Source organism: Hippocampus zosterae, chromosome 18 (assembly GCF_025434085.1).
Source record: "Hippocampus zosterae strain Florida chromosome 18, ASM2543408v3, whole genome shotgun sequence".
Taxonomy (NCBI): Eukaryota; Metazoa; Chordata; class Actinopteri; order Syngnathiformes; family Syngnathidae; genus Hippocampus; species Hippocampus zosterae.
In genome coordinates, this window is record NC_067468.1 from 7,373,468 (window position 1) to 7,398,689 (window position 25,222).

The following is a 25,222-nucleotide window of genomic DNA, read 5'->3' on the forward strand; positions in this document are numbered from 1 at the left end:
GGACATGAGGCAAAAGTAACAAAAGGCTAAAAACGGCTTCACCTACTCAGCAGTGGGATTAAAATGGGTGGGGGGGGGGGGGGGGTGATAGGATTACAATGGGTGACCGCTACACCATAGACAGAGAGAGAAAGGATTAACAGGGAAAACAAAGAGTAAGGCGGTGAATAGATAAGGGTGACATGCCTTTTTTGTTCCAAGTTTTTAACTGTTATCGAACATCCATGAAGGCTTTTGTATGGTTGCTACTGTTTTGACAGTTATAAACAAAAATGAGTAACTGAACATGTAAGCCTAAACATTGTCTAATATTTCTGGAAGATAGTCATTGCATTCACTTTTTGTATGTTTTGTGACTTTGTGACAAAATATTATGTCATATGCTACAATAGTCGATAACAGTGCAATGCCTCTTCTCTGTCCATGACTTCATTATGAGTGATGAATGAATCATTTCCGGCATATATCGCCTTCAATCTTTGCAGCAATTTTTGAGCAGTTTGTCTCTGCTTGGTCTTCTTCTCTTCGTACGTTTTCTCCAGATGGTCTTCAGAGCATTAATGTCGGCGCCAACGCGTTTGGTTGATTCCCTCAGTGGCCAGGGGCCCTGAGGGTGGTTTTGACAGTCTGACAGAAAAACCTTCCACCAGCAGCAACTGTCAAATCTGGTTGGTTGCCAGCATTCCTGACTTATTCTCGGCACTTGTAGCTGTCGGTGGCGTCACTAAACCTCTAAAATTACACCAATACACCAATACTAGCATTTATGACACAACGGGTGAATAAAAATAATAATCAGATGTGAGATCATAAAGCAACAGATCTGAAGAATCCATCGTTCAACTTTATGGAATTACAGTGTGAGGTATCAGAAATCAATTTACAATTCATCAGGGTAAAGGGAAAACGTTTGTCATGTTTGATAGGATTGCACGATTGGAATTGTGGCAAATAGGTTTTGTGTTTCGACCAAGTCTATTGAAGTATACCATCGACCATCAGGCAACAAGGCCTCAGACAAAACCGGATCCCTTGTAAGGCTTCTGACAAAATAGCCTCGCGCAAAACGGCAACTGACAAACATTTAGCTTGACTAGCCATTTAGCTTCTCCTTAACCAAGAAACACTTTGTACAAATTCCACAAGGCCACTTCCAGAATTTCAATGTGAAAGCGGCCGCAAAATGCAGTGTAGACGTAATTCTTGACCACACTTATTGAACCAAAGTTGAGTTAACCTAAATTTAACTCAACTTTGCACTTGCGTCAACGTTCGCACTTGCGAACCATAACACCTAACATTAATTAGCTAGCTAGCTTTGCCTGCATCCGTGTAGTATGACGGTATAATTCGAAGAACATGCCAGATTATTTCCTGATGCTGTTTTTCCTCATCCTTGATGACAAATCTGACACCCGAATGACTAAAACCTGTTGCTTTTTCTTCGCATATCTAACACCTGAGGAAGTTCACTTTACGATCTGTCTTCTTTATTGCATTTCACAATCTGGTCCGAAACATGGAGGTCTGTGCTCCATCTGCTTGAGTTGAAAGATTGGATTAGGTGCTGAGTTTATATGGTCGGAACTGTGCCTGGAGCAGGAACTTCATGCGTGACATAACATGTCACTTTGCCCCCGCCAGACATGATACCCGTTTGACATTGATGTCCGACGTGTGCAGCCATTCTTCCTCAACTGATGCCCAAAAAAGTCACCGTTGCTATTTGAATACATGATAATTAAAATTAAATAAGAAACGGTTCATCTCTCACTGCCACGGGCCAATTTTTTTTTTCCAAACAACTTTGACTCGGGCAGCACTTTAAGTGGGAACAAATAGATGCCGGCATTCCTCTTATTCGACGGTTGCATAAATAACGGGCCAGTCAGACAGTCATCACTACATATCTTCTGACACGATCTCATCGTCATTTAGGTTATGCGGCCAATTGGGAGCCTGTATCGGGAAAACAGACAATTGATTGGCTGCACAACATGAAACAAGCAAATGTACTAGCTCGTTATATTGAAAACATCATGAGGCACTTGACATACCTTGAATATTGTCACATCTCAAATTATACCCCCCAACCCACACAATGTCAATTACAAGCCAAATACTTTATAATTGGCGGCGGGCTAATTTTGGCCTGAGAGCTGCACGTTGCCGACTCCTGCTATTTAGGATTTATTCTATTAATCGTTCAGTATCAAAGTACAGCCTTGAAATAAATATTGTCTTATAAACAGTGAATATTGAAGCATGCAGCCAAGTTTGAACACCAAGTTAATATACCGGACAAAGGTTGAGTGGAAGCACTTGTGGCTGGAAAGCAGCTGAATGCGTCACAACCAGATGTGCCCATTTTTTTGGGGGGGGGGGGGGGGGGCGGGCATCGGGTATATCTCGTTTTCGTCTATTTTCTGACACTACTGGGGTGTGTGGGGTAGGGGGTAACGCCAGTAGAGGGTTAAACCTCCTTGCAATGAGAGCCAATCCACTGCGCTCTCGTACCCGCACCGGTGTTAGTATTTGACGCGGACTCGAATCTGTCAACACGCGCTCCGCAGCAGAATTTTTTTTTTTGTGATGTTTTAATACCTGTTGAGGCTATAGGAGCTCCTACACTTTGGATGAATAATGGGCAATTTTTCTTTCTCTGCCATGAAGCCGAAAGGAGGCTGCCACTCTTTTGGAGTATGTTTCTTAATGCGCAGTGGACATATTTTTATCTTTCATATCCTCCTCTTTCCTCTGCGTGTTCTTTCTCGCGTCTAATGCGTGAAAATGCTTCGTTTTTTTGATGGCACAACCTGTTCACTCGCCTTAAAGCTTGAATGATGTAAATCTTTTGAGATGAAAAACGGCACTTTGGGGGATATTTGCTTGCCTGCGCGCGGCTCCCGCTTGTTGTTGAAGTGTTTGGAGGAACGCGCAACTTTCCCGGGAGCTGCACTCGCATCTGGACGTGGAACCGGTGCTGGATCCGTGCTTGCGGTTGTTCTGAGCGGCTCGCGGGGGCGACACTGTGGGGCCCAAAGGAGCGGCCCCACTATTGTGCCCATTTGTAGCCCGTCCGGGCATCGGGTTAAGTTGTGGTTTAGAGAGGATGAAGATGGGGCCGATGATGTGTTTACTGATGTGCGTAATTGTCTTTTTCCCGCGGTACTCTTACTCGCACCCGCAGCCGTGCCAGGTTCTCAAGCGCATCGGCCACACGGTTCGGGTGGGGGTTCTGCATGTCCATCCTCGCTTCCTGCCCGACACCGGCAGTTCTGACGTTTGGAATAACGTGGGGAGTCCACCGGAGGCAAGAGATGGCCGAGCGCATGCGGGCAAGCAGTTCCCAAAAAGTGGCGGGTTCGAGTTCCGAAGCCTCCGGAGTCGAGTTTCCGCTCCCGGCCAGCGCGGTGGGAATCGGGCTAAAATCAACGCCCGGCAGCGAGAAGAGAACCCGTCGTGGGATAATCGCTTCTTTGCACCCAGAGAGTCCGTCCTGCTGGCGGCGGAGGCTGTGAACCGAGCTGGGATTCTTCCCTTCAATTTGTCGCTGGAGCTCGTCATGGCGGTTGGTTCGGGACTCGGAGAGCTTCCCGCATTCTCTTTCACCTCGCCGGGCAGCCCCGAGGACGAGGACCCGCTGTCCTTTGTGGAGAGCGTGTGTCACACGGTGGTCGTGCAGGGCATCTCCGTCATGGTGTCCTTCCCTCGGAACCGTGACGAGTTTGTCAAGTTGGAGTTCGTGTCTCAAGCCCTTCGGGTGCCGGTCGTCAGCGTTCTGCCGAGAGAGTTTCAGCGTCAAAGTGAGGTAATAAAAACAGCAATATTGATAGAAAAAAACAAAACAAAACAAAAGTTGAGTCGTTAACAACATTTACGCGCACATAAACAACCAATATAGCTAATATATATCGATATTGATCAATTTGGTAAATATGTAACAGGATGTGTTATTTCAGACTGCAGTGGTACATTAGCGAGATAGACTTTTATCCTAAAAAAAAAAAAAAAGGCAATTACCTGTCCTGGCACTTTGGGTGGTTGGGGGGGGGGGGCAAGCATATTTCTGGGGATGGCACAATGGCATCCCCAGAAATATGGCACAGCAAGCAAGTGCTTAGCACATCACAGTTCGGAGGGTGAGGGTTAAAATCCGGGCTCTGGGCTTCCTGTGACATGTGGAGTTTACAAACTCTCTTTGTGCTTCCTGTGGACTTCAACATTCTCAAAACTTGCATATTAAAACTTGCTGGAGACTCTAAATGAGTCCAGCTATAGTATACGGGGCAGTCTTCATTCCCCAAAATGTTTGAAGGTCATCACCCGTCAGCCAGTGATTCCACTGTTGTGCTATTATAAGGCTGCCAAGTCTGTGGAAGATGAATGCACGCACACGTACACACGTTGTACACACTGTTGTGTCGCCCTGGGATGGGCTTTCATCTTCAGTATTGATCTCTGTTGCTTCCCTCTCAGGGATGTATTGAGCGTTCATACAATTAGTTGATTTGTGATTTGTGTACGTTAGAAAGATGATGTCATTATTATGGTCGATTAACACCATGCTCTCCAGGTAGTTGTAAATATGTGCGTTTTTGCACGTTGAGGAAACACATTGCACGATCCACCAACTCAAAGATTTCATGTGCAATTGTTCAGCTTACCTTGTGATATTTCATCTGAAACTATTAATCACATTGGCAAAGGATTAATCACATTGGCAAACGATTAATTATGGGTGTTCTGCATTTGTAACCTGCTGTGTGAGTTTTTCGACATACAGTACGTGGATCGTTTTTTTCCTTTTACTTGCGGGCACAAGCATCCTTGCTGTTTGAAAAGTACCTTTGGTCATTTTAATTAAGTGAGGGGGAACTTCATGTCCAATGCACCTGTTAGATTTTCCAGATTAAATTAGTTCAAGATGCTGATACATATTAACAAAATCTTTGCATTGTCGAATTGAATCACTTGAATGGTAATTTATTGCACGGTATCATCCATCCCGACTCAGCCACATAAACCAAATTGATTTATTGCATACTCTATGCACACTCCTAAATTGCGCTGACGGGCGAGTCATTGCAAATCACCGGGAGAGGTTTTGATATTTTGTGCACACAGCTCAAAACAAAACACATATACGCGCATGCACACACGTGCAGTGGATGGCTGTTGGAATGGATGGACGGATGATGGACGGATGATGGATAGTAGTGGATGTTTGATGTATGAAAGGGTCGCCGAGTGATACTGTTGCGCTATGCAGAGTAGCTATGTGGTTGGATGGATGATAAGGATGGACACTGGATGGTTGATTGGCTGGATCAACAGGTAGAAGTTGATTAGAGAGAATGACACAGGACAGATGAATTGCTGGTTGTATTGACGGAGGCAACGGATGGGTTGTTTGTTGTTGGATTTATATGTTGCATGTATTTTGTACATGCAAAGGGGCTCTCCAACTCTCACTGGAGCGTTTCGCAGCCGAGTGTGAAGCGGTTGGGATGAAGATCAGCACCTCCAAATCTGAAACCATGGTCCTCAGTCGGAAAAGGGTGGAGTGCCCCCTCCGGGTCGGGGAGGAGATCTTGCCCCAAGTGGAGGAGTTCAAGTATCTTGGGGTCTTGTTCACGAGTGGGGGCAAGGGGGAGCGGGAGATCGACAGGCGGATCGGTGCAGCGTCTGCTGTGATGCGGACGTTGTATCGGTCTGTCGTGGTAAAGAAGGAGCTGAGCCAAAGGGCGAAGCTCTCAATTTACCGGTCGATCTACGTCCCAACCCTCATCTATGGTCACGAGCTATGGGTCGTGACCGAAAGAACGAGATCCCGGATACAAGCGGCCGAAATGAGTTTTCTCCGCAGGGTGTCCGGGCTCTCCCTTAGAGATAAGGTGAGAAGCTCGGTCATCCGGGAGGGGCTCAGAGTCGAGCCGCTTCTCCTCCACATCGAGAGGAGCCAGATGAGATGGCTTGGGCATCTGATTCGGATGCCTCCTGAGCGCCTCCCTGGTGAGATGTTCCGGGCATGTCCCACCGAGAGGAGACCCCGGGGAAGACCCAGGACACGCTGGAGAGACTATGTCACCCAGCTGGCCTGGGAACGTCTCGGGATCCCCCGGGGAGAGCTGGAAGAAGTAGCTAGGGAGAGGGAAGTCTGGGCTTCCCTGCTAAAGCTGTTGCCCCCGCGACCCGGCCCTGGATAAGCGGTAGATGATGGATGGATGGATGTATTTTGTACATCCTTCAGCCATCCATCGAGTAACCGATCCAGTTAAACAACCATTTACTGTATCCTGTGACTCACCCATCCCATTGTCTATCTACGTAGTGACAATTTTGCCAATGATCTATCCAGTAATTAGTTCAACTATCCAGTCATCCGGTGTCAGCGTATGGATGATGGATGGAGAGTGGAAGTGAAAAGGATCAGTGGACACTAATGTGTCGATGTATGATTACTGCATCGTGGTGAGAAAACGGATGGATGGGAGTGACAATGGTAATTAATGGATTGAGCATATACGACCGGTGAAAGGATTGCTGGACGAATAAAGGAACGGATGGATATGAGACAGACAGATCGGTAAATCGGGAAAGATGGTTTGAAAGATGAACGGCACATGCTTAGGTGAATGGATGATGCCCGGATAGTGGATTGATACAATACATGGACGACCGACGTGGCCGAACGTGCAATGTCACTACAAACAGTCAGACATCATTTCTTCGCAGTTGTCTATCCATCACTCTCAAAGTGTCATAAAATGATAGAAAGGCACCTGACTCAAACTTGAAGAAGGTGTTTTATGACAGCATAAAGACACAAAGTTTGATATGAACACAAACAGCAGAGGCAAGGTCAGGGTGAGGGCAAATCTGGTTGCCAGTTAATTGCATGGCACACGGAGACAACTACTCACTCACCGTGCATGTTTATGGAATGCGGGAGGAAACCGGAGCTCCCGAAGAAAACCCACACAACCTCACAGGAAGGCGAAACGAACCTTGGATCTCTCATCCCTTCACCATTTAAAAAAGTTTAAGAACATTTGCTCTGATACTTGTCAAGCAGCAAACATTAAGAAATCAAGTTTCATCATTTGTGACACTTTCAGGAACTAATCATCCAACGTGGGGACAATGACTCCAAATAATTAGCGGTCTGATTTGTCAGTCTGGTAACGGCAAGTTCCTTCAGTGAGGCAATTGATGCGACATTCCCCTCATATCATTTCACAGCTGACGGATACGCTCTGTGGAAATTGACGGAAGGTAGCTAAGTGACAACACGGTTGGGATTTTTACATGCATCTCATAGAGGACGTGAACAGGTATCTGCACTGCAGAGCTTTTCTTTCCCCACCTCCAGCCCCCCCCCCCCCCCCCCCACCCGCTACCCCCTCTACTATCTTCTTTTCATTACATCAACAAATTTAGGCGCTCACAGTACAGTGAGAGCTGAAATGGGACCGTATATGTTTAGGAAAGAGAGGTTAGTGCCCAAACCCCACACGAACCGTCGCATCATTTGTTTATATTTAAAACAGCTCTTCCAATGAGGAAACGGCTTATTTAATTGCCGCAACTGACGCTTATATCGGCACAGTACAGAGAGCAGATGAAGAATCATGACACGCCTATGGAGTGACTAATGTGATTAAAAGCTTTGGGTGGCTCTGACCTGGCAGGTTGTATAAAGTCGATTAACACCAGGGCATATAGGGCATGAGTGAAATGTGAAATAAATAATTTCTACGCCAAATTATCTGGAAAGTCCCAAGACATTTATCTGGGACGGTGGTTTCTTGGATATAAAATTAGAGGCACGAGCTGGAACATAGGTCATATTGATCATGCATACTGACTGTTTTAACAAATACCAGAAAGGGATTTTGAAGTTGAACGCTCTCCTTTGCCAACAACTCAAAGATATAAAGTATGTGAACATTTTTGAATAGGTATGTTTCCTTTTTTGTGTGTTTTTGCCTTAGCAATAAATACATGGAGTGTAATTTGTGATGTGGGTAATGATATTCATAGGAGCAGGTAAGTGGAGGTTGAAAATCCATTCTCTTCACCTCGGTGTCTGGTCTCAAGGAACAAATTGAATTCAAAGAGGGAAAGTAATTCCATTGCTGGATTCATAACCCATTTTTTAAAATTTCCTCTTTCACTTCACTCCATCTGTTTTTGATGCCTCATCTTCCACCCATCGCTCGCTACCTGTATGCTATCTCCCGTACTGTTAACGTCGCCCCCTGTCGTTATCTGTAGTTTTCCTTCATCTAATTACACTTCATTTCTTCCTTTGTTTCTCAGAGTCCTCCCGACGTCTCTTCCATGTTATTGCCCTCTGTGAAATCCAAATGACCCCCTCCAACATTTTATCTCCCTCGTTACCATTTGTTTATGACTGCTATCATCTTAACATTGTCATTTGCCTTCGTTTGCATTTCTAATGGCCATCAATTTTCCAAATGTCTTTAAAAAAGTCCTCTCTCTCTCTTTCTCTCTCTCTCTCTCTCTCTCTCTCTCTCTCTCTCTCTCCAGTCCTCTCTCTTTCTTTCCCTTCTGTCGCCTTGACCTCACATGCACCTCCAAAAGTACATTGCTTCATATGACGTAAATAATTTTTCTCCTCCTGCTAATTCATCTTCTTCTATTTTATTTTTTTTAAATTTTCATCAGAATCCTCTTCATTTCCAAATGGCCATGCGGACAGTGGAGGCCCCGGCACACCTTCTTCTCTACTCGCTTCTGATGATGAATGGCTGGTGGGACATAAACCTGTTGCTCTGCCAGGAATGGGACATAAGCGAATTTATTTTCCTCATCAAAAATAACACCCGTTTCCACCTGGGCACTTTTGTCAACTTGACAACTTCAACCTCCGCACTGCCTTCGTCTTCTGTACCAAACTCAGGAGGCGCATTGAGTCTCTCAACAGGAACAGAGTTGTCATCATCAACATTTTCCCACCATTTGTCTTCATCTGCTAAGACCTCTTCCACCAAAACGGAGCAGCAGCAAGCTCTCATGCGGCAGTTGGAGGCCCTGAGAGAGCCTTCGTCCACAGTTGGCGTGGTGACGTTCGGGTGCGAGATTCGCGAGGTACGGCGCCTGTGGGCGATGGCCACTCGGATGATGCTTCCAGAATTCCACTGGATCTTAGGGGACGGCCAGAATGTGGCTGAGTTAAGAACAGATGGATTACCCCTTGGTCTATTGGCTCACGGAGTCATGGCATCACCTTCTCTGGATCACTACGTCCAGGACTCATTGGAGCTGGTGACACGGGCTATTGGAAGTGCTGCCCAACAGAATCCTTCTCTAGCGCTCATTCCTGGAACTACAAATTGTATGGATGTACAGCAGAGCAATGGAAGCTCAGGGGAATACTTGACAAGGTAAGGAATTGTGACTGTCGTGATTTTTGTCACCTCTACCGTGAGATCAACTATAATGAGCATGTACAAAATGAAAGACTGTGGTGAATGTATGAAAAGGTTTGAAAATATACTGATGCAGCTTTGCTGTTTTGAATGACAATTAAATCCCAGCCCCGTGTAGAAAGAAACACAATCTGACAAACATCATCTGTTTGTACAGCACTTCATTTTAGTCCTGTAAGAATTTACCGAAGGCCACAACATTTTCTCAATACCGATGAGGACAGTTTGCATATGTTGTGGCACTTGCTAATGATGAAAGGGAATAATAGAAAACGTTATTTACATAGCACTGCAATTTAGCATCAGTTCCATTTTGACAAGAGACATTGATATAAAGTGTATATAAAACGGGACCCAGTATGGACCCTTGTGGATCCTCATTTTGAATAAACCAAGGGTAGAAAGAAAACACCATCAACCCGAACCCTTTGTGTTCTGCCACTCGAGTTTAAAGCATGTTTCTTCTTCTGAACTCATGACTTCTTGGCTGGTTATCAATGGTGCCCTAAATTTCTAGACACAATTGCTCAGATCTCTTCACCTTCTGTGTTCATGTTTGCCGAGCCAATTGTTTCTTGGCAGAACTAGAAAGCCCAAACACACAATTTGAAAGCCACACCCATGCAGCTGTTTGACTGCTGGATTAGGGCTGCCTGTCTTGGACAGAAAGATGGCAAGAACAGGAAGTGGTCAAAAATACCTCCAAAACCAGAGAGCCATCCGCACTTAATGTTGAATAACCGCTTGTTTCAGGTGTCATTTTTGTGTACTTGGAGGTTTTTCTTCATGTCTGTTTGCGATATTTTGATGAATTTGAGCTAGATAAGTAACCTATGGATGTTTAACAACAAATTCAAAGCAGAGTTGTCAAGTAAATGACAAACATAATTATCATTGGTTTTCGTTAAAGTAATGACTTAGGCTATTTTGTTTCCACTAACTAGAATAGATCAGATTCTAAATGTTGCTATTTAGTGGTTGGCGGAGATGTACTGTAGTTCCCCCAAGGTTGTTTACACCTTTTTTATGGCTTGCTTTTGTTGGAAGAAGACCCAGATGAGGTCAAAGGGGAACCATTACATTCTGAGGCAAAAGCTGTTCAGTGGCGGCAATAATAATACTAACCCATTAGCCTTGGCTGTCGTGGCGTTGATGTTTTAGCGGCAGGTCAAAACACATACTGTGAAACAACAGTTCAAGCACAGTCCATAATGCTGGTTGCCTTCATTATACTTTTTTTATTCTCCTCGCTGCCATCGGTTTCCTTTTGTGCTGGGATCAAAAATCAAAACATCAACATGGTTGTGACGTGGTTGCCATGACTGCTTACAGTCTTGTCTTTTTAATCTCACCTCTGGCCTGCCTTTATGGGGTTTCGCCTCTTACTTGCTGTGAATGTGTGTGTGGATGTTTTTTTGTGAGTGCAGCCCAAAGTGAGTTGGCATACGGTAAATGCTGCCTCATGACCCTGATAAGGACAGGCGCAAAAGATGGATGGATGAACAGATGTAGATAGCAAATACAAACCATACCTGTTGTACTGTGAACCAAAGTGATTAGATAAACTTTGGGGGAAAATCTGCTGTCATTCATGTCAACTCATGAATATGAAAATGTATTATTTGTAATAGAATTACAATGAAAGTGTTTTGAACCGCTTTCATGACAGTGTTATAATAAGCTGAAAAATGCTATTGGGAGGAATGGTGAACTCACTTTTATTCATGCAATTGCAGACATGGGAATGGACCGCGCTTTTGATTCTGGACCAGAGGCAGAAACTCCATAATGACGCAAAAGGCACAAGCCAACCCAAAAGTACCAAGGGAGGGGATGAACATCATCGATTTGAATGAAGGGCAGGCGTCAATTCCATTCCAATGAAAACGACGGTAGAGAAGCAACATTGCAGCACAAGCCTCAGCTTCTTTTAATATGTCAAAATTTGTGTACCATACCATTTATATTTAAACTCAGAAATCTGCAAGGGCACATTATACCCGAAGCATTGGTTGTTAATCTTCCCCACTCAAGTCCATTTCACTTTGATGAGAAGGTGAAATGAACAAGCTGCTGCATTACAATCACTGTGTGGCGTTTCCTGCTGAGATTCCCCTTAAAACAACTGAATCAGCAGCATGATCATCTCAGGGAAGAAAGGCTGGGGATTTAGGCTTTTATTATTCCAATTGTAGCATCTCGTGAATTATGGATTATTCTCACTTTGATTTACATATACAAACACCATTCACATACAAAGAACAGTCAAGTTAACTTACAACCACCGCGATACCTCCCGAAAAGTTGACATTGTGTGTAATCACATTTTAAAGTAGTACATGAAAGGATTCTGTTCTGCAACTACAACTATTTTGTGTTTTAAAACACATTGAATACCTGTTTTCTCAGGAAGAAAAAAAAAGTCAGGCTTGTGTCTTCATGTCTCTCACGCTTGCAATGAGAGGGCTTTCTTTCTGCATCATAGCTTTAAGGTATCAGGTGTTTCAGGGGGAGGGTGAGGTGACCCGAAGGGAACTGTTTACCCCACACTCATGCTAAACAGAGATAATGTGTGACAGATGAGCGGCGAAGATGCTTTGACTGCTTTCGAGCTAGAAACAAAACAAAAAAAAACAATTTCAGGAGGAGAAAAAGGAGGATGAATATAAGTAATATGTTGAGGCTGCAACCAACGATGATCGGACCCTCGTTCCCATTTATTTATGAAAAAATCTTTGAAATGATTCAACAAATGCTATGTCAGAGCGCTTCCCAACAAAGGCATGGCGATAAGCGGAGTGCCGCTGGCGTTCCGTGCTGCTGTGCGACCCTTGACATCGAGCGAGTGTCGTGTGAAAAGTAATGCTGCACAAATGAAGCTTCATGAAGCTTATAACAATTTGATGGATTTTAATTCCTCCAGATGGCACGTTTGATTTAAAGATGCAGTGGAAATGCAATACATTTCCATTGCACTAGCCTCAATCTTTAAACCAAGAGCGGTATCTAGAGGAGACAGAAAATATATCACAAATGCCTCGTGAAGCTTCATTTGTCCATCACTCGTGAAACATTCTTTAGACCAAATTCTTCATCAGTACAGATAACTTGTGTGGAAATCATCATCAAAGTTTAACACCAGGCTACGGCCACATTTTATGCTGTAGGAAATGTGTTCGAGCCATTGAATTAATTCAAAGTATTAGCTTTCAACCACATTGACTGATTTTACCTCGAGGAGGTGCTCATGAGTGATGTTGGGCGGAGGGGCAAATCATTAAAATGGGCGAGTTTGCAGTCACGTTGAGCCCACCCCACCCAAGGATGATTCATTTGCTGGAACACAGTGATTCCAAGAACACCGCCTGGCACTCCAGCCCTAATAAGCAGTAGCAATATGCAAATGTACAGTCGCAAACAGAGCAGATTGAATGGAAACACAATGGACAATGTTGGTCCACCAATGTGGCTGTGACTGATGATGTCTGGTCACCTCCTATGGCCTATGTCCTGAAGAAAATAATTCCGCTAGCGCCTGCTATATTTTCCCCTGATACAAAAAGACTAATGTAGTAGAAGGAAGGTGGAAGTCACAGTTGGAGCCTCAGCCACCATAAATAATGCAAGATGATCTGTGCGGATTAAAAATAAGAACTGTAGATACGAGCTCAAAGATAGAACTAACACATTTGAAAGGAGCTCTGATAAGGAGAAGTCAATCAATTACTAAACTTAACTGTGTAACAGGAAGATGAGATAGAGAGCAAGATGCATTTAGGGATTATGTTGGTTCTCTGGAAATCAGATATACAATTTGACTTGCATTTGCACGGACAACTGGGTAGTGAAAGCGGCTTTGAGGGCATTTCTATACTCTAGTTGTCGTTAGCTTTGCAGCTGCTGCTACAGAGTTGATGATGTCATCTCAGTGGAATATCTCATAGTATGTCATCAATGGTAAAAATGTATCAAGTGGATCCTTTTCATTCATTCATCTTCCAAGCCGCTTGATCCTCACTAGGGTCACAAGGGTGCTGGAGCCTATCCCAGCTGTCTTCGGGCAGTAGGCGAGGGACACCCTGAATCGGTTGCCAGCCAATCACAGGACACACAGAAACGAACAACCATTCGCACTCACACTCACACCTAGGGACAATTTAGAGTGTTCAATCAGCCTGCCACGCATGTTTTTGGAATGTGGGAGGAAACCGGAGCACCCGGAGAAAACCCACGCAGGCCCGGGGAGAACATGCAAACTCCACAAAGGGAGGCCGGAGCTGGAATCGAACCCGGTACCTCTGCACTGTGAAGCCGACGTGCTAACCACTGGACTACCGGATCCGTTAATTTTTATTATTATTATTTATTATTAGTTTGCTTTCATTTATTACTTGCACTCCTGTCTTTTGTTTTACCTCCACGGGCTTTGAGCAGGATACCACTTTATACCACCTCTACTTACTTCTCTGATCTGATGGCTGAGCACCAAGTGCTGCATCATTGAACGCTAATTCACTTGCTCCTGTGGGAAGATTCTTTCAAGTCACATCACTTAGCATTATGATGGGGGGGGGGGGGGGGTGAGACGCTCGAAAGGGACACTGTGTATACCACAAGCAGCAAAGGCAAAGACTGTCATCTTAGCGCCCCAGGTTCTAGAATGTACATTGAGCAAGATTCATCCACTACGTGTGCGTGTGTGTCTAATTTCATTTTCTTGATCTTCAAAAAAAACATTCATTGTGTCCACAATTGGTTTCACGCAACTGTCTGAATGCATTTTTAACAGGTGACACAATGTTTCTTCCTCAATGAATGTTACCTGAGCGATGAGGACAGTAAAAAAAATGCGTGGATATTACGCAGAGTTTGCTAAATCTATCCAACACTTTACACATGAATGTTTTATTTTAGTGAAAGGGGATGTTAACAGTGATGAATTAAACATCTACGAATGTGATTGATTTGTGTTTCAGGTTGCAGGGAGAAGCTGTAACGTGCATTATTCATAAATTTGATTTACATTGACACAGAGCATGTTTAAGCGATGAAAGGTAGAGCTCATTCATAATAAATGTGACATTGTCAAAACCGCCAACAAATCTTGATCCACTTGTAACTCCTTCCCACCGAAATATAAATGAAGTTTTTCCACCGCTAGCAGACACCGAATACATAATTTGAAGCGGTTTGAAATGTCAGTAAATTTTATTTTATGCTGAAATGTTACCCAGCAAAATAAGTAACTGATGATAATAATGTGTGTTTTTTTTAATATACGGTAAGTGAAAAGTGAAGACGTCGGTGAAATGTACCTGAAAAACATTCCTCTTCGAATGTCGAAGATCATTTCCACTTTTAAAATTCCCATGATTGTAGGACGGGCTGGGAGGCGCTCATTGCTCCCATTCCTGCCATCCGCTCCATGACACTCGACATTAAACAGGATATGAAATTTTTCAAGATAGTCAGCAACTCAAAATCAAGCTGTGCTTGATTTTATGCTCAAGTTTATAGAACAAGCAAAGGTGATCCTGACCTTTTAAGCTAAACAAGTGTATTGATTTCTACTCAGGTTAAAAAAAAAACTGCAAAAATGCTGCGCTTATCATTTGCCATTGGTAGCTTGAACGTGCGCATCACTTATAATTATCATTATTATCGCAGTCTCTGCCATTTAAGATTGACTGTTTCCAAGCAAATGTCAACGATTTTCAGCCGGCCATGTGCACCGGCTCTCGTAATAACTTGTTTGCAGATCATCTCGAGGATGTTTTTGTCAGAGCTTTGGAAGTTGACACAACTGATCAGGATTCATTGTCACTTTTTCCGCCTTGTCAAGTCCCCTTGAAGATGCTGTCGTAATCCGAACAATAGCTGCATTTACAGGTTTATATTTATACTTTGTGGAAACTGCGTCAGGCATATCAAGTCACAAAAAGCGAGATGCTGTCTCGAGACAAACTCTTCTGCCATTCGGTGAGCACAATGTGTCACATTTCCAGAAATAGTCTGGAAAACTCATAAAGTCCAACAGTTTGCTAAAAACACTGGATTCAATTCAATAAAAATCTATCAATAAGTGCCTTTGATTAGGACTGCGGTATCGATCCTTACTGTTTATGCAAAGGGTTTTTTTCTCACTCACCCTTTGATGGTTTACCTTATTTTAAAGTGACATTTTCGACATGAAAATGCTATAAGGGCATACGTTCACTTTACTTTTCTTTTTCTTATGAGGGATTGGAAGCCACATTTCCAACAGGCGGTATAGTCCCTTTTGGATTATTGGATCAAAAGAGCCGCATTAGCGACTCAAAAATGGTGACACCATAGTAACTCACAATCAATAAATTACATATATATAAATAACTGTCTGGGTTTTCTCCGGGTACTCCAGTTTCCTCCCACATTCCAAAATCATGCATGCCAGGCTGATTGAACACTCAAAATTGTCCCTCGGTGTTAGCACGGATGATTGTTCGTCTGTGTGTGCCCTGCGATTGGCTGGCAACCGGTTCAGGGTGTCACGCGCCTGCTGACCGAAGACAGCTGGCATAGGCTCCAGCGCCCCCCGCAACCCTTGTGAGGATAATGGAAATGGGTGGATGGATGCGTATGCAGTGATCCCTCGCTCTAACGCGGTTCACTTTCCGCAGCTTTGCTGTTTCACAGATTTTTTTTGGTGCGTTTTTTTAAATGCTTTTAACCCTTTAAACCAGAACGCGTTGGCGGCGCCGTATGTCAACAGTACAGTATTTCCAAAAACTATTATAGTTAGTTGTTTTAAAACGTTTGTTTTTTTTGTAATTGGGCCTGAAAACAGGTTTTGGTCTTTGATTTCATTATATATACTTAAGTATTGTATAATAATAATAATTGTAAATTTCCCCATTGTGGGACAAATAAAGGATATCTTATCTTATAACTGTAAAAAATAATGTTCACTACTTCACGGATTTCACTTATCACTGTTACTTTTTGGAACGTAACCCCCACGTAACACACGCGCGCACACACACACACACACACACACACACTGAAGACAGAGATACAGCTACTATCACAGCAATTACCCAGTTAAGTAGATTAGGGTACTGCCAAGAGAGAAATGCCGGCAGGTTATCTTTTTTTGTTGATTGTTTCCACTTAACGGAGATGACACCTATTTATAGTGATCACCTGACAGAGGTGTGTTTGTAGCCTTAATGCGCCAGCTCGCTGAGTTACAAAGATAGAGAGTACTACATAATAAATGTTTACTGCGTGTGTTGTACTGAAAGGCCCTGTGTCAGTGAAACACTTTCCTGCTTGCTCTGGGTGGTGTGGGATTGCTTTAAAGCCAACATAAAAGCTGCTGCGCTTCCTTCCTTTGCGTATCTTCTGGCATCAAGAACACATGAGGTTGCGTTGGTGAGAAACAGATTAGATTCACCCCTCTGTCACTCTTCCACTTAAAATATCAGCTTATCTGCTCCACTTCTAATGCCGTCAGTCCATTTATGAATTACGCAGGAAATAATAAAAATGTCATTTTTATGTGGCGTGTAAGAGACATTGATGGTGGTGACCCCGAAAAGAAAATTCCACTTTATGACTATATGTGAACTTTTGAGTTGAGTTGTCTTTAAAGGGCGAAGCATCCCTCAGCAATAAAATTTGCTTCCATGCAAATAAGTGAAATGAAGTCAAAGAATATATTGGCACTAAAATTCCATGAGCACAGCATTTACAGTATAGACAAAATATGACATGGAACACCACCAAATGTTTGGATTGGATTATGAGCTAGTTTCAAATGAATAATCTAGGACAGGGATCTTAATCATACCGGATAATTTTATTCAGGTCACGTAAATGTCAAAACCTGTTCAAAATGTGCTTTATAAGTGAAAACTCACTTTGATGTACTGCATGCTAATCTGCCTTTTTCCTTACAGTTGAATCATTTCTCAATTTATTTCTTAGTTTGCAATTCACTGTTGCTTTTTTAACAGACGTGCCGTTTTGGGGACCAAAATAAAAAATATGTAAAAAAAAACTGTTCATGCTCTCTGTAACCTGATAACTTGATAAACTGTCCACTGTCGTGACTGCTGTCCCTCAAAGTGTCCAGAATTCCCATTTCTCTGTCGCCGTATATTCTTTCCCTGCACTCCGACTATTTTTTTTGTAATTATCAGTCAGCGTCAACGCGTCATTGTAAATCATTTTCAGCTGTCCACAAGCTACACTCTGTGAAAAAGAGGCTTTCGAGCGTGATTATGTCATCTGTAATGACTAATTTGGGATCGTTTGTTTTTCCGATTGAAGTCAAGGCCCCCCCATCCCTCCTTCAATCCCACCCCAACTAACATCCTCTCCTCAGTAGTCAGTGCTTGCCTTCGCTGCATGAGAATGAGTGTCCCATTAGGTTCCACAAAACAAAAGTTCTGTGATATCAGCATGGACACTCATCACACTTGTCAGCGAGACTCTTGATAGCAGGAGCCATTTTTTTGGGGGGGGGTTGTATGTCACATTGCGTGTTGTAGTTGCGCGAGACAGCCAAATCAGGGCTGGCGTCGGAAATGAAAGAGACAACCGTGAGAGGCCATCTTCCTAAATCGTGACTGCGTGTCATAAAGTCTACCAACTCATCGTCAACAATAAAACCATAGCAACACCTATTTCTGAGCTGCAGTAATACAATACAGCTCAGTTTTAATTGAGGCTATCAAAGAGATGCAATTTCATGATGTACCAGAAGATGGGTGATTCTCAGTGCAACTATTTAATGGATGCCAGTGAGAGTGAGTAAACGGCCGTGGAGCCTTTGTCTGCCAGATGCTAAAGATCTCATCTGTCCAAAATGGTTGTTTGTTTTTTGTACTACAACTTTTTTAGGGCCAAGACAACACATTTGCATTTACAAAGTTATAGTTTTTACTCATGTTCACTCACAACTTTTGCGACTTTTTTTAGATACCGCATTGGCCCGAATGCAAAGTCGAAGACGGCCCTGATTATAAGATGACCCCCTCTTTCTCAAGACTAAAGTTTGAAACAAGACTTTTTGAACACCAAATATTTTTTTATACAGAAAATAATGACAGTCCATCTGAAACAAATTATTATAACAATATATTTGAGAGAAAAAGCATGTTATTTTGCCTCATTCAAATCTTAATATCTGAACATTTAGATACGTAACCTAAAGTGCAATCACATTCGTAAATGAATGGCTTCTGGTTTTTGAAATGTAAATGACATAATTTCTCCTCAGCTGCCGGTTAACCTGGCCAATCTTCGAACCACTTTTCTCCAGATTGTCGCTACATTTCTCTATTTTCTGTTATTTCTTCCATTATTTTCTTCTCTTTTCTTTCTTACCGCATTTTTTAAATTTTTCTTCTTCATGCTACCGCTATTTTTATTTTTATTCTTCGTGACAGGGGTTCACTTTGGCCTGGGGAGTCAAGTTCAACATTTGCTCCAATGATATCTGGCATCATCTAGTGTCGTGAATGGGTATAATGTCTAGACCCCGAATATAAGACGGTCTTATTTCAATGCAAAAAACACCGTCTTATATTCGGGCCAATACGGTACTTTGTTCTTCTATCACGTAACTGAGATGATCATTTCGAGATAGGCACATGCAGACAAAGTGGTCTCTAATTTTCCATGCGTCTGAGCAATCACACAAACTCCCTGAGCATCCCATGGACTACGGAAAACAACATCAGACATGCATTCAGTGGCCAAACCGGGATCACACCCATCTAAAACCTGAGATCAAAACCTGTTACACCATGACGGTATGTTACAAAAAACAATCCTACCTAAACAAAAAAATAGAACATACAATTGAAAAGATATTAGTAACCCAAATAAAATCAGCCCTTCATTTGTTATTGTTATATTAACCAGATTTAAGTCTCAATGTAATCAAGTTTGTGTTTGTGTGTGTCTGTACACACTTTGTACTGTTTGTTCGGATTAAATCTTCGTATATAAGTGAGTGACCTTTGTGCGGTCAGGTTTTTGAGCTTGGGGAAGCAGGGAATTGACTTCATTGTTATGTCCACTGATGTGATAGAAAAGATGACTGTGCGTGAGTGTGAGTGTGCGTGTCACTTCTGGTTCCTGACACTCTCGGACAGCCAGTAGCAGGGCTCACTGAGAGGTATGGCGTGATCATAGGGCCATGTTCTGTCCTCTGCTGTAACACTCACTTTCACACATACAGTATATACACTCACACACACACACATTTATGGGGAGACCACCGAGACTGAACACCTCTTCTCAGTAGCCGGACGCCAGCATTTTTATCTATATAAGAAAAGTTGCAGATCAACAATCACGTGCATAGGAAACATACCCGTAAAATTTCTTTCACAATTCGGTGTATTTCTCTTTTTTAATTCCAATTTGTCTTTTTACTGCAATTATATTTATTGCACAAATGAATAATAGCATGTTGTGATGAAACTTCCTAAAATTGAAAGGGTTAAGTCACTGATATTTCAATTCCAATTTGCGTAACAAACATTTTACGTCCTGTAACATAGATAATCACAATCAATGATGGCCTTGTGACCTTTTCATGTTCTCCTCATGAGTGGATTGATTGTACAATGCTACAATGAAGTGACAGATGTCCACAAGGCTGAAAGTGACATGTTTAAAGTAAACATGGATAAGAGGCCACTTTGCACACTGGCCATCCGAGCCTTCTCATACACTCGTTGTCCCGTTTATAAGTTACTGATTTAAGATTTAAGCTAACCAACAAATTTGCTGTCTTCCAAGATTGTATCAGATGCTTAAAAGAAGTGGAATGTAGCCGGTGGAATAACCGTCATTCGAGATTATCATTCACGATTAATTTACAGAAAATTCCCTATGACACTTCTGTGGTGATGTCACTACACTTGTTGCCTATCTCAATTTGAGCCGAGTACGGCATACTTGGGTTATGGACAATGTCTCGCTTCAGTGACTTCTGTCTGAAATAGACTGCCAAATAACTCATGGCTCTGCTGTTATGCGTCTGAAACTGCAATTATTTGGGAATTTGGTGTGAAATTGGCTTGTGTCTGTTGCTGATGCTGTTGACAGCTCTCCATCTATTTTCTATACTGCTTATCCTGTTTACTGTCATGGTTCAGGGTGTTGCGTGTGTGTGTGTGTCTGTATGTGTGTATGGGGGTGAAGTGATAAGCACCTGTTGCTTCGAGCTGGATTATGCATGTTCTCTTTGAACTTGCTTTGGCAATCCAAAAATATGTATCTTGAAAATTCAGATTTGCCTGGATGTGAGTGTGATTACGACTGGTATGTTTTTTTTTTCTTCTGGCAACTATTCCAAGATGTAACAACATTTTTGCTCAACATTAGCTTGGATCGGCAAAAAAAAGCCTTATTCATGAACTGAATAAACTATGGGCAATGAATGGATTCAAATCAAAAAATATTGTACTGGAGTTCAGTTCTGGACTTGGGTTGTTTCCCTCATCAAACTTTTCTTTTCCTGCGAATAATTCATGCTTCTGTTTCTTTCCCTTCAGATTTCTTTCCAACACATCCTTTGAGGGCCAGAGTGGCTTCATATTCAAAGACCATGAGAGCCAAAATGTCATCTCCGAGGCCCATCACTACATCTGGTCCCTCCAGCTGGACCCTCTGGGTCAGCCAACTTGGACGAGACTAGGACGTTGGCGCCGAGGGAAAGTTCTGATGGACCAGGGGGCCTGGACGAGACGCCAGGGTTCCGGAGGGGGAGGCGACTGGCGCAGACCCACGAGGCTGCATTTGCGGGTAGTGACACTGGTGGAGCACCCGTTTGTCTTCACCCGGGACGTGGATGGAGATGGCCTGTGTCCTGCTGGCCAGTTGTGCCTCGACCCACTCACCAACGACTCATCGGTTTTGCAGAGTTTTTTCCAAAATCTTGCAGGACCAAATGGATCTGTCCTCACGGACGCTAAGAAATGCTGCTATGGTTATTGTATTGACTTGCTGGAGAAACTGGCAGAGGACATGGGATTCAGCTTTGACCTTTACATTGTTGGGGATGGGAAATACGGAGGCTTTAAGAATGGCCGCTGGACGGGATTAGTGGGTGACCTGCTAAGTGGTGCTGCTCACCTGGCTGTGACGTCTTTCAGTATTAATTCAGCAAGGAGCCAAGTCATTGACTTCACCTCGCCCTTCTTCTCCACCAGCCTGGGAATTCTGGTCAGTTGTCTCTTTTCTATTCCCGTTACGCTTTGTTCCATCTCTCTCTCATTGACCTCACCACAAGCCACTGTGATCACCAAGCTGCTGATTACCGTCTGCAAGGCGCCGGCTTTTTACTGCACACTTTATAATTCTCCGCATGAGATTTGACTGGTCGCCTTATTACCGCAATGATTTTATATGACCTCCCTCGCTGACAGAAGCAATCGTTGTTACTTTGTCTTCTCTTGCAGAAAGAGATGTTTAGGTTTATTTTTCCTGGTGGGACTATAGCCTCACAAATCGATCCATTCCAATGACTGGACTGAGTTTTGACAACTCATCACATAAATCCGGCCTTACTTCATGATCTTCCGCATGCTGTCATTCAAGTGGGATTCATTACACTTGAAAAATATTGTTGAGGTATTTTTTTTACTGAACTGTGACATCCATTTATCATGAGTTAAAATTGGTTAGAATTATGACTTCCGTAAATCATATAACTGATTTTTTTCTTTTTTGGTAACTCTTGTGAGATAACAGTGAAACAATTACCGTATTTTTCGGATTATAAATCGCTCCGGATTATAAATAGCACCAGCCAAAAAAATGCATAAATAAGAAGGATAAAACATAAATAAATCACACTGGAGTATAAATCACATTTTGGGGGGAAATTTATTTGATGAAATCCAACACCAAAAACATGTATGTCATCTTGAAAGGCAATTTAAAATTAAAATAAAACTAGAGAACAACAGGCTGTGTGTACATATGCTAACGTTAAATGACATTATTTAGACAACTATAGCACAAAGAACATGCTAACACATTTACCAAACCATCAGTGTCACTCCAAATCATGAAATCCAATGAAATCTTCATGCTCGGTGTCACTTTTAAATTACTCCGCAGATGCAGCGCTTCCTCCTCTACGTCGCTTACGTCAGAGTCATCGTCAGTTGTTTTTCTCAGTTTCCGCCAATGTGGAAAGTATCAGCACAGGCCGAAAGCACCCTCTTGTGGTTTAATGTGAAAATAACATGTGATATGTACAATGTGTCAACCATTTCACACATAAGTCGCACCAGAGTATAAATCGCACCCCCAGGCAAACTTTGAAAAAAAATGTGACTTATACTCCGGAAAATACGGTAAGATCTCTGGTCAAATAAGACAATCTGAGCTGTGCTTCAGCCCACTTGACACCAAATGTCCAGTGAATTTCCCTCCCTACTATCTTCTCGAATGCCTGGAATAGATGTTTTTCATGCCTGTGCATGTCATAATATGATCACTTCTATCCATCATAATCACAACATTTTTTCCAATTGAAATAAACAATGCAGGGTTATATAATGAATAGGCATGTCTGCTTTGTAAAAGGGGCAGAAGCCCGAAATGCTTTCACAGCAAGGCGATGAGGAACAGGAGCAAATCCGGTTTGAATGGCCGACGGTGAGTACATCCGAAAAGTCAGTTTTGACCTCGTGTCCTACATGTGTGTTTAGGTTCGCACCCGTGACACCGCAGCACCCATCGGGGCCTTCATGTGGCCTCTCCACTGGTCAATGTGGCTTGGAATCTTTGTCTCTCTCCACGTCACCGCCATCTTCCTCACCTTATACGAGTGGCACAGCCCATTTGGGATGACCCCACGCGGACGCAACCGAGATCGCGTCTTCTCCTTCTCCTCGGCTCTGAACGTGTGCTACGCTATTCTTTTTGGGAGAACCGTCGCCATCAAGCCTCCAAAGTGCTGGACGGGCCGTCTGCTGATGAACCTTTGGGCCATTTTCTGTCTCTTCTGCCTGTCCACCTACACTGCGAATCTGGCTGCAGTCATGGTTGGTGAAAAGACCTATGAGCAGCTGTCAGGGATTCATGACCCAAAGGTATTAGTCATATTAAACCTTTCAAGGACAGCGGTTACTACAGTGGAGAGTTTTTGTTGTCATTTTGGGGGAAAAAAATATCATTTTGATTTATTTTTAGATTTATATTAAAACTCGAATGTCTCCACTATCTTTCTTGCAGTTGCACCATCCCTCACAGGGATTTCGATTCGCCACAGTGAGAGAAAGCAGCGCTGAGGACTACGTTAAAAAGAGTTTTCCCGAAATGCACGAGTACATGCGACGATACAACGTGCCAGCAACACCAGATGGCATACACAATCTCAAGTAATTCTGTTTTTTTGCATACCGGCATGAATGCCACCCGTGTATGTTATACATGTGTAGAAACGTAATATTTGCACGGTCAGGATCCAGCATTTTTCTAAGGAGCTGGTTTATTGTCTTTGCAAATATCACATAAATGTCAACTGACTGGCAATGAAAAGAAGAAAAAAAACAATGCTCATGTCATTTTCAACTGGGAATCTGCCTTCACTTCACATTCAGCTCCTATCTCCTATCTACTTCTTCTTCGGCACCCCCTGTCGCCACCATCGCTGTCATCCTAAGCCGCTTCGACATTCCACCGGCGTCCCCAATGAGCAAAGCAAAAATATAAAGTGAGAAATGCCACCTTGGATCCAAACAAGAGTTTGGAGAGAACACAATTTAAATGGATGAAACAAGTTTCTTTTTTCCAACTGAGCCTTTAAAATGCTGATTATGAGGCTCAACTGAAATGTCAAACTTAGAAAATCACAGCTCAGGAGCCGGAAATGCGCAACTTATGGATTCACGCCCCAAACGACTCATCATTCTTCTCAGTCATGTAATAATATTTTCAAATTTATAATATTATAGTATTCCCCACAATGCCACATGTTTGGCATTGTCGACTCAATTCGGCACTTGTTAGGAGCAGCCAAAATGCAAAACAGTTTTTCACCCATTTTCGTCTTAAGAACAGACGCGACAAATACGAACGACAGCTAATTTGTGGTGCAATAACTGGCGCAACCTCAACCCCCATACAACAGCCACATCATTTTGGATGACATATTAGAGTTATCACCTCGGTCAGGGATTGAGATTTTCATGGCTCAACTGGCTGATGATGAATACAAAACAAAGCAATTTCAAGCACGGGTTCTTCTTATTAACCTGCCTGCGAGCATCCAGATGCAAATACGTTTTAGCAATCAACCTCAGACATGTCGCATGAATACAACCGCTCACTCCCGCATTGTTCTTCGAACAAGCAATGGGACAGAAATGTCGATGCAATTGGAAAACTGCAGTCACGGGCTGGCTATTTGTGTGTGTGTTTTGAGTTTAATAGCTCCTGTTAACAAGAAATAAAGATGTTTATTTTTGAAAACTGGAAAGACATTAGGCAGTTTATAAATGAACTGCTAAATGGATATAATGAGGACATGTTTTCCCCGGGCATGAGGGCATGGACCTTATGTTCAATTTAATACCTTGACAATAATTGTTGATTTTAGATGGGAGTAAATGCAAAGAATCATGCTTTTTCAAAAGAGGTATCTTTATTCCGAGCCTATGTACGTAATCCTTTCTTTCATATTCAAACCAGGGTTAGTGTTACAGTATATCTATATCTATATCTATATCTATATCTATATCTATATCTAT

The 25,222-nt window shown here is 42.8% G+C and overlaps 1 protein-coding gene across 1 annotated transcript in view; it reads left to right on the plus strand.

Moving 5' to 3' along the window:
- Positions 1 to 2,531: 2,531 nt before the first annotated feature.
- Positions 2,532 to 25,222, plus strand: part of grin3a (glutamate receptor, ionotropic, N-methyl-D-aspartate 3A) — a 32,917-nt gene continuing 10,226 nt past the window's right edge. Inside the window, exons 1-5 of the mRNA XM_052050236.1 lie at positions 2,532 to 3,811; positions 8,695 to 9,413; positions 21,014 to 21,683; positions 23,180 to 23,563; positions 23,706 to 23,851. Coding sequence (XP_051906196.1) covers positions 3,113 to 3,811; positions 8,695 to 9,413; positions 21,014 to 21,683; positions 23,180 to 23,563; positions 23,706 to 23,851 — 2,618 coding nt within the window. The 5' untranslated portion in view covers positions 2,532 to 3,112. The remainder of the gene's footprint in view (positions 3,812 to 8,694; positions 9,414 to 21,013; positions 21,684 to 23,179; positions 23,564 to 23,705; positions 23,852 to 25,222) is intronic.